The following is a 12,441-nucleotide window of genomic DNA, read 5'->3' as shown; positions in this document are numbered from 1 at the left end:
TAAAAAAAAAGTGAATCATTTATTATCTCTACTAACCTACCAAATACTTTTAAACCCATAATTAATTATTATAACAAACATTTAGCTTGTCATTTAAAAGTATTTGTTTTATTTGTAGGTATTGTCGGTGGAACAAACATAAAATAAAAAATAAAAAATAGATAGATAATTACAATATTCATTTATGATATAATTATATGAAAATTAAAAGAATATATTTTTTTGGTGGGATTATTATTTCAACGTAAAGGACCTCGGTTCCCCACTTTATGTTTTTGTCATCATGCACAATATCATCCTAAAAACCTTCATCCCATGTTATGACAAAATTTATCGACAGCTTGAAAGATGAGTCTCCCGTCCAAAAGCCCCAAGCATTGTACATGCAATTTCCATCAACTTCCCTGCAAATATATTCATAGTAAATATAAAATGTTAGCTCAAGTTCAACTCAAACCATGCATGATTCTTTTCATACATAATTTCGGCATAATTAATACACAGATCCTTGAGAATCATCCATCCTCATGGCATAGATCCATCTTTCCTAACACAAACGTTACAACAAGATTCATGATCGTCCCAATGCGAGTGATCAGTCCTTATTGTATACGCCCATCTATACCCTCAAGAATTCATAATGCAAAGCTTATATCAAACAGATCAAATATCTCTTTCCCCCCATGACTAGCTAGGTCGAAAATGCAATGTGAAATTATCATGGTGAAAACGAAATTTGATAGAAACAGCCAGTCTACTATAGGACTTCCACTCTACCTAAACTCTTCCCACAAATATTATTTCTCAACTTACCAATGATTTAATGTCTACACGCTCCGTGGCCAAGTTACCCAATTTAACATGATCACAACAATGCAACAGGGCAAAACAAGGCGGTCTCACCTTAAAAGAAGATTTTCTAAATTTCGAAGTAGAATCCTTAGAGTTGGCTAGTGCACTTGTGCTTGTTTGTTAGCAATAGGAACAAAACTTTCTGGTACCTAATTCAAGTGCAGGTGCAGACAACAAAGTTGGCAGGTCGAGACTAATGTTAACCGTACCTAAACTAGCGAGACCATTGTCGAATATAATTAGCATTAAAATGTGAAGCAGAAGAATTAGAATTGCCAATGCATTGTAGTAGCCCAGATGCCTAATTAAAAAATCATTTGTTTATAGGCAGCAATCAAAAGGAAGCAAATTTTTTAACTTCAAAAATATTTAACTTGAAATTTTCAATCTTTTTATCGTCTGCACCTGCCTGAATAAAATCGGCATCACAATTCCGGCTAAGACTTTGAATATTATCGCAAATTCCGGCATAACCCAATAATCGATTTCACCAAATTGCTGTAATTAAATTAATCACAAAAGAAGGTTAATATGGGAAGAAGAAAGTACCTCTCCTTGGCGTAGAAACGGCCTTAGCAACAGAACCAACTCTAGGGACATCCTTGGTTTCCTCCGACGGAAACAAAACCCCATCAATACCCTGAACTGAAATCCTCCCATCTGTGTATATATCCGGGTCGAATAGATATGCGGATCCTTCTCCTAGCCCGAATTTCACCGACCCATCAGCCTCCTGGGCCGGCACCTTAAGCGGCAGCCGCAAAGTATCATATTTGACTTTCCCAAATCTCCTCACCGCATTATACATGCTTTCCTCTGTCTGGTACTCGGGAATCATATGATAATACATGATTTGCTCCGGGGCCCCGGGTTCGCTTAACTGGTCCGTGGTCAGCTTAGCCATGGCTTCATCATTTGGTGCCAAAACTGTAAGCACGTAGCCTTCGGACACCAATCTTCCCATCTCGGAAGCTAATGAGGTGAGATTCACTAATATATCAGCCATTTCGTTGTATCCACCGTAATGCAGGAGAGTCTGGATAAAATCCTTCACCTGCGATTCTCCGTCGAAGTGGTGGTGTGGCCCGCCGGGTCCTGGAGCAGGTGCCGGTGCAAGTGATGGACCGGGGGCCAAAGCGTCGGAAATGGGCAGAACCGGCGGCTCACCGACAGGGACAGGCGGCGCGGGTTTCTTTAATCTATTTGTTCTTGGGTCGATTTCCGGTGCACCCTCAGGCAGCACGGCGGAGGTCTCCCTCAAACTCCGCCGGTTATTGTAGTCTTGTTGGACGGATTTAGGAATCAACAGTTTTTCAATACCGTGAATTATTCCATCGGGCCGAATTATATCGTCTCCTTTGATAACCTTCGTCATGCTCACGAGCTTCATCCCATTTTTCTCGATCACCTGAATTTTTTCATCACCTGCATCGTGGCAAAGACTGGTATGAACGGTAGGAATTTTCGCCTCCCCCGGCCAATGTCTGGACTCAACCCGACTTGGAATCATATGGAAAAGAATCAAATTCTGAAGGGATTTCAGATTCCCAGGCTCGAGCAAAAAGCGCTTGAAATCGAGATCCAAATCCCGCTCTAGAGCCTCGTTTCTCGGAGCAAAGATGGTAATATTATGCTTTGATACAGCTTCTTCAAGAGTCTGAAGCAACATCGCCTTCTCCACCAGCTCTGAGAGCTCAGTGTAGCGAGAATCCAGAAGGGCTACAAGAACCGAGTTGGAGTTGATCTGTGCGGCAGAATTTGAGACCGCGGAAGTCTTTGCCGGGAAACTTCCCGGCAATGCAGAAGCTATGGCGGTAAGGAGAGTGAAAAGGGCCAGGAAAAGTAGATTAGGAACCCCATAGATCTGGTAATCCATGCCTGGAGAGGGAAGAAATTGGGATCTCTCAATCCAGGCTATTTCTTTCTTTCTTTCCTCTCGGTAAATGTGAAAGAACGTAACTTTTACTGGTGGTGACTGTGAGGTGGGATGTGTTTGGTGAACATTTAAGACATTGGGAAATACATAAATTTTAGTGAGACTTCTTTTCATGGAAAACACTTTAGTATTACGATTTATTTGTCTCGTGCTTTCGTGTAAATCAGAATCCATAATTATATATATATATATATATATNCTTGATTCATTAATAGCTCGTTTAACATGTTTAACAAGCCTGGCTTGAGCTCGTCTCGTTTTCGAGCTCGATAAGCATAGAATTGAGCTCGAGTTTGAGTTTGAATCGAGCTTGTTAAAAATTAAATATATCTATAAACTAATTTTAAATCAGACATAAAAATGTAAATTCATTCATAAATAACCAAAACGACACAAATAAGGGCTAAAAAAACATAAATCAGTATATTATTGAACATTCCAAAATCATACATCTAGAATATTCATTATATACTGATATCACCAAAATCATCTAGAATATTCATTAAATATAGTAGATCGAAGACAACACATCATTATGAAATGAATTCGACATAATTAACTTAAATTATTGATTAATGTCAAATGGCATATCAATTTAGCATGTAAAATTTTTAATTAACCTTCACAGACTAATAGTAAAGTTACTCAACTTGTATCTGACTTGGTTATGTAAATTTTTAGGGAAAAAGAATAAGTTGAAGTATTTCTGTTAATTTATTTTATTTATTGTATTTTAAAGAACATTTTAGTATAATGATATGCAAATAAGATTAAAAATATAATTGTGACTAAATGGTGAGAATTCATCATTTTTTCAAACATGTCTTGTATTCAATTCCTTCCATTGACATTAGTACTAATATTTTTATTTGTCAACTCAACAAATGAGCCAAGCTCAAGCTTATGAGCCACCTAAACGACTCGAGCTCGAGCTTACGAGCCACCTAAACAAGCCGAGTATCGAACATGTTTGCGAGCTCACGAGCCGAATATCCTTAGGCTTGAGCTTGGTTTGATTAAATTTTCGAGTTCAAAATGGAACTTGGGCTTGGTTTGATATGATTAACAAACAAACTCAAACGAGCTTTTTATCGAGCCGAGCTTCGAATAGCTCGCGAACGGTTTGGTTCATTTACATCCCTATAATGAAAAGGGTTCAAGGTGAAGAAAAGTTACTTGTCGTTTCTCGGATATTTTCTTTACTCTGTTAGATCACACATCAATATTTTTGTCTTTTTTCTCTTTCTATAATATACATCTAGTGTCTCGTTACATTAATATACTAATTAATTATGATTAATTTCTATTAAAAAAATCAAAAACTAAATGTAAAAATTAATAATGTTATACATTTCATGATTTTAAAAATCAATTTTAAAATCCTTACCGATGTTTGAGTTTTTATAACATACAAGTGAATTGTTTTAAGGGGTTGATGAAACTGCAGTATGAGAAAAATATCGTGGGGGTGTAGATGTAACTTGATATCCAAAAATAAAAGCATCCATTAAAATAATATCTCAGCCAAATGGAAATCTCAGTGCTGGATTTAGTTGCAAATACCGATTATTTCACAAGGCAGAGTGGTACAAAAATTCTTCTAGTAGAAGTTCTTTCTCCTCCTTTCTTCGTTTGGAATCAAAGAACTTACCTCAATATAGCCTTCCTCGGCTCGAAATACCAACAATCTCATCCTCAGCATATCTTATCTAAGACCCAAAAATTTAATTCTAAACCAACTAATATCCATATTTTGGCGAAGAAGAGAGGTTGAAATCAAAATTTTCTTTTATGCGTATATAGTTTTTGTTAGCAACGTATATACGGTATTTTAAAATTTTTAGAATGTTTTTTAGTGAGAAATTGCTACAATGTTTTAATAGCCATATCTTGAAAATAATGAATTTCGTCATAAATAATGCTTGCTGTGAGAGGTAATGGTGACGTCGAAGTCTGAAGCTCGCAACAATCAAGGACTGTTAGTCTTGAACATATTGGATATCTTAACTTCTGGTAGATTTAAAAAGTTAAATCATGTTAGTAGAAATGCAAACAAGTTAGCGCACTGTTTAGTGTATTTTACTTTATCTCATCCTTCTCGTTCATGTTGGATGGAGGGTTTTTACCCATCATGGTTGATGGATGTAGATACTTTTGATTTAATTAATGCATAATATTTGATTTCCACTCAAAAACACAAAGTCTGTTTCTTCTAATATAACATAGATCAACTAGTTTGTTGTAATTTTTTATTAGTTCCAATTAACGCATGTAATTCTTAATCGTCTGGTTAAATTGTCGCCTTACAGTCGGGAAATTTAATGCTGGTGACATTTTGCTTTATAGAAATAGGATTGCGACTAAAAATTTAATTATAAAAAAATATAAGAAACGAAAAAAACTTTTACATGAATCCCCTGGTTTGATCAAACCAGATAGTACAGTCACTCCTCTTAGAAAGTGCTCTTTTTACTAGGGGCAGTGTCCTAACACTCAATTTTCCCTAAACTATGACATAAGAAATTAATGATCACCTCTTAAAAAATAATGTTGCAAATATCAAATATTGATTGAAAAATCTTACATTTACCTGTTATGTACCGAGGGGAAACTAGCTAGACTCACTCCACTATATTTCAACAAAGGAAAATGAGCAACAGTATCCAAAGGATATGCTGTTTCCTCGACTAATGAAAAAACTGTTCCCTACACCAACCAGAGGAAGTAAAAGAACACTGGACATTACGATTGAACCCAATACCACTGCAACTATATATCCAGAAAAAGTCGTCAATAATCACGAGGGAAAAAGGCAACAATTGAATAGCTGTGTTCAAAATGGCGACGACAGGGGATTGACGCAGAGTATGGGCCATCCATTTCACATGTGTGAAATCGATATACATCTCCATTGTCCCACGCGAGGTCTTCCGTCTAAAAGCAGTAACAAGCCCACATTGTTGGCGGATAATCCAAACATGTATCTAAAAACAATAATGAAACAATTATGTTTCTTAGCAGGGACAGAGACTCCAAAATATTAAACGCTACATAAGACCAAGATTATCAACAAGTCATGTGAGGCATTGAGGAGATTTTAATATCCTCTGTGCACCCTGGCCCCTACTTTAAAAATCGTCCCTTTCATTTTCTCTTTTTTTCTGTTTAAGAAACGTGGCGGGCTTCATATTGCATGATATAAGTAACTATTTCATGGAAAGCCGAGAAGGGTGGGGGAAAGGGGGTTCAAAATTACGAAAAGTTCCCTTCCAAGATCAAGTACCATCTTATTATAATTGCAAGGACGTGCAACCAAATCATATAATCTGCAGTCAGTAGCAGTTAAATTAAGTCAGAGCACAGTTCAATGAACATATTCATATAATCAGCTTGGCAAACATCCATAATTGCAAAAAACAACTGACCAAAATATATTTCGGAAAGTACGACAGATTTGTACTTGCCTGCATTTGTGTGCTTTTTTTCTCCAAAAAACAAAGGCTGTGATCCACTGAACGAGAAACCCGAGATAAAATTTTCAGCATATTAGAGAAAATTAATTTAAGATGCTATAATTAGCGTATTTATCACCATGGTTACCTTGAATACCGACATGAACGAAAAACTCCCAACTACTGATGGTTTCCTCGTAGGCTTGCTCTTTGCTGGTGACATGTCTTGGCACCAGTTCTGAGCTATCTCCTTCAACAATACTAGTTGTGCTTTATCCGTGCCCATAGAAATAATTGTATGTCTCATTGATTCTCTATCAGCCTCGAGAGCATGAAGCCTTGCATACAAATTCTGGATCTCTATATCTTTAACAGGAAGATGATTTAGCGACTCCATATTAATCGTCATCTCCTTGTCACGAAATGCAACAGTAGCCTTTACATCCGTAACACCATTAGGTAAATCCCCCTGATTAACAGAATCGATTGTGTAAACCCTGTCGCTTAAATCAGCACCAACTTCTGATGCATTATCCAATTTCCTCGAATTATAAATCTCCTCTAAATGGGAAAGTTCTGACTCCTTCAAAATGCGACCAAACTCCAGAGAATCCGTGCCAAAATCCCGACCTTTTTCTTCACCTGTAGGCTCGAGTGAATTTGAGCTGTCAGTTGAGAACTTCTTGAGAAGCCTAGGAGACTGACCAGCTACTACCTTCTCAAGCAAACTTTTTGAGCCACTATATTCCCCATTGGGATTAACTGTCCGAGGACTTTTCTCCAATTGACATATCCGGCGCTCCAAATCATTAAACTGATCCCGAGTTCTTGGAGTTTCCCCAAAGGCATATTTCTCAATGTCCGTGGCTTCGTCATCACCATCCACATATACCTGTGAACTGCATTTTAGAGGAGGATAAATCTCACAAGGAGGAAACTCAAACTGCCCTTCAAGATTCTCGGTCAAGCTATTATTCCGGCTCATACCCTTCTCTCCAGCGGCCTCATTATCTGTGAGACCATAACTCATCATCCTATGTTTATAGGCCTGCACCTCACATGTAAATGACTGAATGGCCTGTTCCCTCTTATACAACAAATCCTCCAGTGCTAATGTCTCCTGCTGATCATGGGCCATTTTCTCCTCTGCGTACCTCTTAAACTGCTTAGCCTCCATCTGAATCTCTGCCTTCTCCCTCTGCAACCGCAGAATCATAGACATGGCCTCATTGGCAGCTGAAGACGATGCATTTCTCTCCTCCTCCAAGTCAGAGATGAGGTTCTGAATGGTCACCTGCTGGCTGCTGACCATTTCACGCAAAGCCACACATTCATTTCCTATCTCCACACGAGCATTTTGTGTCATTATGAGCCCTGGGATCTTGAATTCACTTTCTTCCTCGAATTCATCATATTTACGTTTCACAGACCGGAGATACGTCCCTGAAAGAGACCTGTTCATCACCGAACAGCTACATCCAGAGTCACAGCATTTGACAAGGCTGGTAGACGGCGTAGAAGGCGAACTCTTAGTCGCCATTAATCAAAAGACATCCAATAAACCTCAAGGTCCACAATCCAATTTTACATGAATAGCTAAAGAAATCTTCCACCACCACACAAAAATCCAAAAGATGTAACACTTCACTCAATGCACATATTAATCCAATTTCCTAAATGCATATTTACCGTTTCTTTCCTCAATCTCAACACGAAGTCCAGATCAAAACATTATTTCCATTATCCCTACAAAAGAGAATCACGAAAAGACATCGATTTCGATTTTCGAACCCCTTAAAAGTTTTTCCGCATATAAACACGCATGCCCAAATACCCAAAAAAACACGCAATATGCACATAGGCATGTTAACTTTCGTTACTTACTAGCTAGGAAAGGGAATAACGATCGATTAACCAACCGCGCTGGAATTCCATGATGCAAAAAGTTCCATCGTGTACAATCTGAGGTGGTTTCCAGTAGAATATCCGACCGTTGCTTCCCCGAAACTGGAGATCGAAGGAAACTGGAGGGGGACTTACTGTATATACGTAGACGTCGAAACCCTGGAATTCGTGGTGCTTAATCCGTTTGGGGAATCGCGTTTTCTTGAACGCTTCGTGTCTCGTGAGGATGTGATTGCTGAATTTACTGCTTTTAGAGAGAGAAAGCTGGGAGGTGTTGCCTCGTTGATTTTAGAGAGAGAGAGATGAAGGGTATATTCGCGGAGACTTCAACAGAAGACCATGATTTGACCGGGAAACAAATTACATATTCCACTTTTCCCCAGAAAAAAAAATTCTCACTCGCCTAGAGTCGATTAAGTAGGCCCTTGTAACTCTAGAATATACACAAATGATATGTGATTTCTTTAAAATTATAAACAATTTATTTTAAATATTAATTCACTTTTATTGTTAAAACAATAGTATTTTAGATATTAATTCAATCATTGGCAATCGTGTTAAATGTCCACATCAATTGCGCCAAGGCAATCAATATGCTGTGAACCATAATTATTAGTTGTAAAATTACTCATTGAAAAATATTATTTTTAATTTTAAAAACTTTATTTTTTATTTTAAATATAGATCAAACGTGAATATAAATTTGTGATACTATTCCACAAAAAATCTATGAGAGATTTGTTGCTATATAGTTTTTTATTCATATTTTATGAAATACTAACAGCGAAAAATCCAGACTTAAGAAAATTTTAAACTATTTTAAACTTGGTTTTTCCATGCATTTACCAATTTAACATGATGCCATTTCATTCATTTATATTTATATTTAGTAATAATATCAAAATGTCATATAACTTTCATATAAAATTGATGAAATCGTTTAAATCATCCATTACCAAATTCATATGCTATATTTTCCGCCAATATTTCATCACAAAGAATTGGATGATATTTAATGACTTTTATTAGTAAAAAAAAATATTGATGTCAATATTCCATTTGTAGTTGTAAAATGACAAATTCACATTAGGATAAGCTTGAGTTGATGTCAATGGAACGGCCCACATGAATGGCGTGGCGTGGACTCAAAGTTAGGCTTGATAAGGAGTTGTTTATCCAATCTACCGTTTACAAAAACAATCAATTTTTTTAATAAAGAAGAAATCTTGAACACAAATAAAATATGTGGCTGAAAATAAACATTATGTACATAAAACAATATTATTTTCTTTTATGGAAAAAAACATATATATTATGTTGAGTTGGTATTTTGTGAGACGGTTTCACGAATATTTATTTGTGAAATGAGTCAATTCTGTCATATTTACAATAAAAATTAATACTTTTGGTTTAAAAGTAATGCATTTTCATGAGTGACCTAAATAAAATATATATCTCACAAAATTGATATATAAGATGGTCTTACACATGCTTTTGTGTATTATTTTTATGGCAACTTAATGCATAACAAATGCTTTTGTGTATTATATTTATGGCAACGTAATGCATAACAAATCAATCGGGTTATCGTTTCATCCAAATGATTGAAATAATTGACTTACCACTATATTATAGTAGATCAAGAACTTTTAGATTAGATCCTACGGCGATTATGAAATTTTGATGATGACATGGCTTTTTATCATGTATTTAAATATTGAAAAAAATTAATAATTGTGAAAATCGTTCTAACATTATACTCATGGCTTCTTCTACTGTTGGAGAGAAACTGTCATTGCAGCCAAAACCAACGTGGAGAGCCTTCTATGTCAGGCTTTCTCGTTAATAAAGTCAAAAACTTCTGATTTAGTCCTACCAATAATGGAAGGGAAAACCCCAAATATTTTCCATGATTGGTAGTATATTCCACTCCTAAAGATTCGCAAATGTTGTGTTTCATCTCAGAAGTCACATTTGTACTGAAAGAAATAGAGGACTTGTGAAAATTCACCATCTATCTGGTTGTTAATTCATAATTGCAAAAACACATGCATGCTTTAATAACGGTGCATTCTTCCAGTTTCGTCCTGGGAAAATAAAAAGAAAAGAGATTATTGATAGAGCTGATCCCTCTGCTTTAACTCTATGAAGATACTTTGAGGTCTGAGATAAAATAGTAGACCATTTTCTTCAGTCTGTTAGCTATCATTATGTAGAACATTGCAAAAATATATTTGGTGAAAATCAGAAATGACATCAGACCGTTTCTTCTTGGGTATCAACACAATGGAAGCATCATTTAAAAAATCTGGCAAGTAACAGTTATGCAATATATCGAAACAAGTTGTGGTGACATGCTTACCAGATATAACCCAAAAATTCTAATAATTAAAAGTCGGGGTTTTTATCATCTGGGTCTGGTAATTTATCGGGTACACGAAGAAAAAAATAGCATTTTTCACAGCTCTTTTCATACATCCTTTCATATTTCATTTTGGTGTGTGATTAAATTATATATCAAACATATAAGCCACACGTCTCTAGCTACTGCCTGATTGATTGATTAGATTCAAAACAAGTCATTAATTATTTTGGTAATATTTTTCTCCCATTTTGGTTTAACTTCGTCTATGACTTTTTTAGAAGCCGTCATTCCAATGGGGATGTTTGAAGAATTCACCAAACCCAGCATGATAATCCATTATGTTATTTGGAACTTCGTTTCTTTTTAAAAAAATATATAAACATGTAGTTGTTTGCAAGTAGATGAGGCAAAACTGGACTTGAGTTTGATTTGAGCTATCTCAAGTCGAGTTAGACTGGATTCGTATGCACGTTTACTTGGAAATTATAGAATCATTAATTACTTACTCTATTCAAATATATACTTTAGGTTGTGCCTTACAGAGGTGACAAGATTTCGAAAGGAGAGTTGAATTTAATACCATATACGTACAGCTTCAATAATGAAGAAGATGATTAGCGGCAGATTTTATTTGCAAGGAAGCCGTGAAGAAAAAGACAAAAGGCCACCGTTGACTATTTATTAAAATCTTCAAAAGAGATTTTTAGAATACTTTCATTGAGTAGTTTATACTGGTGAAAATTGATATTTTAATGCAATAGGATTATAGAACAACGTAACTTGGCACGACAAATTAATTGAGTACGAATAATAATCCATTTTAACCACACATTAATATATAATTTAGAAATAAATATGAAATGTAAGTTTTATTTGACTTTTATTAAAAGCGACAGTTCATGTGGAATCATTCCTCCCTAGAATAAATTTTAATATATATATTTACAATTTCATGTTCAGACCGTTGACATTTGATGCACACCGTAATATCAACTCGACCATGGCTGGCAGTGGCCACCTTAAATTAATTCAATATATTGTCGGCTTCCACCATGAATAACACGGCCGCCGCTGGCGGTTTTCAGAACCTCGACAACGTCGGTTACGCCATCGCAATTTCCATTGGAATCCTTTTCCTCATCGTGACCATGACCTTGGCCTCGTATTGCTGCACCAGAAACAACCCAACCTTCTACTTATCAAGGTCGCAGAATCCTCAGCCAGCAGCGCCGCCGTTAGAAAACTCCCGGAACCGTTTAGTGGAAGTTGTGCTCGACGAATCAACATTATCAAGCTACCCGAAGATGCTCTTTTCTGAAGCAAAAATTAATCACAAGGATTCCACGGCGGCGTGCTGCTCCATATGTTTAACAGATTACGAGAACAGCGACGTGCTTAGAGTTCTGCCGGACTGCGGCCATCTCTTCCATCTCAAGTGCGTCGATCAGTGGCTGCACAGCCACCCCACCTGCCCAGTCTGCCGTACTTCGCCAATTCCAACGCCGCTGGCGGAGGTGGTTCCCCTTGCAGCCCGACCCATCGGATGATCATGATATTGCATGTTCAATATATGTAATTAGTGATGAATTAATTATTAGTTCCGTAACTTCTCTTGTATAAATGAATTAGTCATGAATCCCAGATAGTTGGATTAGCAAGATTTTTGCTTATTATAAACATGTATATAAATAAAAATTACAATTATTTTTCTTTTATTTTGGACTGCATGCAGGGGATCAGCCTATATATTTGTAAATTTTTTAAACATATTCACATAATTGCTTAACCGTCACTCTCAATTATATTTTTATTACAATTAACAATGCATTTATTATTTTATATACTAAACGAAAAATAATATAGAGAATAAGAAAATAAAACAAGTTTGGGTATTTTTTTTGGTGCGTCATGGATAATATTATTCAAAGGCT

General features: G+C 36.2%; 3 protein-coding genes across 9 annotated transcripts; 1 reads left to right on the top strand and 2 right to left on the bottom strand.

Annotated features, from left to right (window-relative positions):
* Positions 1–80: 80 nt before the first annotated feature.
* On the bottom strand, positions 81–2,848 carry LOC140971799 (fasciclin-like arabinogalactan protein 17). Its single transcript, XM_073434297.1, has 2 exons — positions 1,402–2,848; positions 81–404 (listed from the first exon to the last, which is right to left on the bottom strand). Exons 1-2 carry the CDS (start codon positions 2,726–2,728, stop codon positions 331–333), a joined length of 1,401 nt encoding a protein of 466 aa, XP_073290398.1. The 5' UTR covers positions 2,729–2,848; the 3' UTR covers positions 81–330.
* Positions 2,849–5,272: 2,424 nt separating this feature from the next.
* Positions 5,273–8,460, bottom strand: LOC140971797 (myosin-binding protein 7-like). 7 transcript variants are annotated; one of them, XM_073434294.1, is made up of 4 exons: positions 8,121–8,460; positions 6,380–7,986; positions 6,214–6,299; positions 5,273–5,772 (listed from the first exon to the last, which is right to left on the bottom strand). In XM_073434294.1, coding segments are annotated over exons 2-4 (1,488 nt in total). In that variant the 5' UTR covers positions 7,781–7,986; positions 8,121–8,460; the 3' UTR covers positions 5,273–5,771. The 7 variants fall into 7 exon arrangements, with proteins under 7 accessions (XP_073290395.1, XP_073290390.1, XP_073290396.1 ...); XM_073434289.1 differs by having other exon boundaries at positions 6,253–6,299; XM_073434295.1 differs by having other exon boundaries at positions 6,389–7,986.
* Positions 8,461–11,504: 3,044 nt separating this feature from the next.
* LOC140962109 (RING-H2 finger protein ATL70-like) lies at positions 11,505–12,223 on the top strand. The gene has a single exon (XM_073420976.1). The coding sequence runs from the start codon at positions 11,563–11,565 to the stop codon at positions 12,055–12,057; it is 495 nt and encodes a 164-aa protein (XP_073277077.1). The 5' UTR covers positions 11,505–11,562; the 3' UTR covers positions 12,058–12,223.
* The last annotated feature ends 218 nt before the right edge of the window (positions 12,224–12,441 follow it).

Source organism: Primulina huaijiensis, chromosome 2 (assembly GCF_012295235.1).
Source record: "Primulina huaijiensis isolate GDHJ02 chromosome 2, ASM1229523v2, whole genome shotgun sequence".
Lineage (NCBI taxonomy): Eukaryota > Viridiplantae > Streptophyta > Magnoliopsida > Lamiales > Gesneriaceae > Primulina > Primulina huaijiensis.
This window is presented reverse-complemented; position numbering and strand designations above follow the sequence as displayed.

What these genes read in the sequence shown, in the direction of transcription:
- LOC140971799 (XM_073434297.1), bottom strand. Translation starts at nt 2,728, where the DNA reads ATGGATTACCAGATCTATGGGGTTCCTAATCTACTTTTCCTGGCCCTT. An exon ending in CGTTTCTACGCCAAGGAGAG is followed by an intron (nt 405 to 1,401) that starts GTACTTTCTTCT and finishes ATATATTTGCAG; the next exon opens with GGAAGTTGATGGAAATTGCA.
- LOC140971797 (XM_073434290.1), bottom strand. Translation starts at nt 7,780, where the DNA reads ATGGCGACTAAGAGTTCGCCTTCTACGCCGTCTACCAGCCTTGTCAAA. An exon ending in CGGTATTCAAGGTAACCATG is followed by an intron (nt 6,300 to 6,379) that starts GTGATAAATACG and finishes TTTCTCGTTCAG; the next exon opens with TGGATCACAGCCTTTGTTTT. An exon ending in AAAAAAGCACACAAATGCAG is followed by an intron (nt 5,773 to 6,252) that starts GCAAGTACAAAT and finishes TATTGTTTTTAG; the next exon opens with ATACATGTTTGGATTATCCG.
- LOC140962109 (XM_073420976.1), top strand. Translation starts at nt 11,563, where the DNA reads ATGAATAACACGGCCGCCGCTGGCGGTTTTCAGAACCTCGACAACGTC.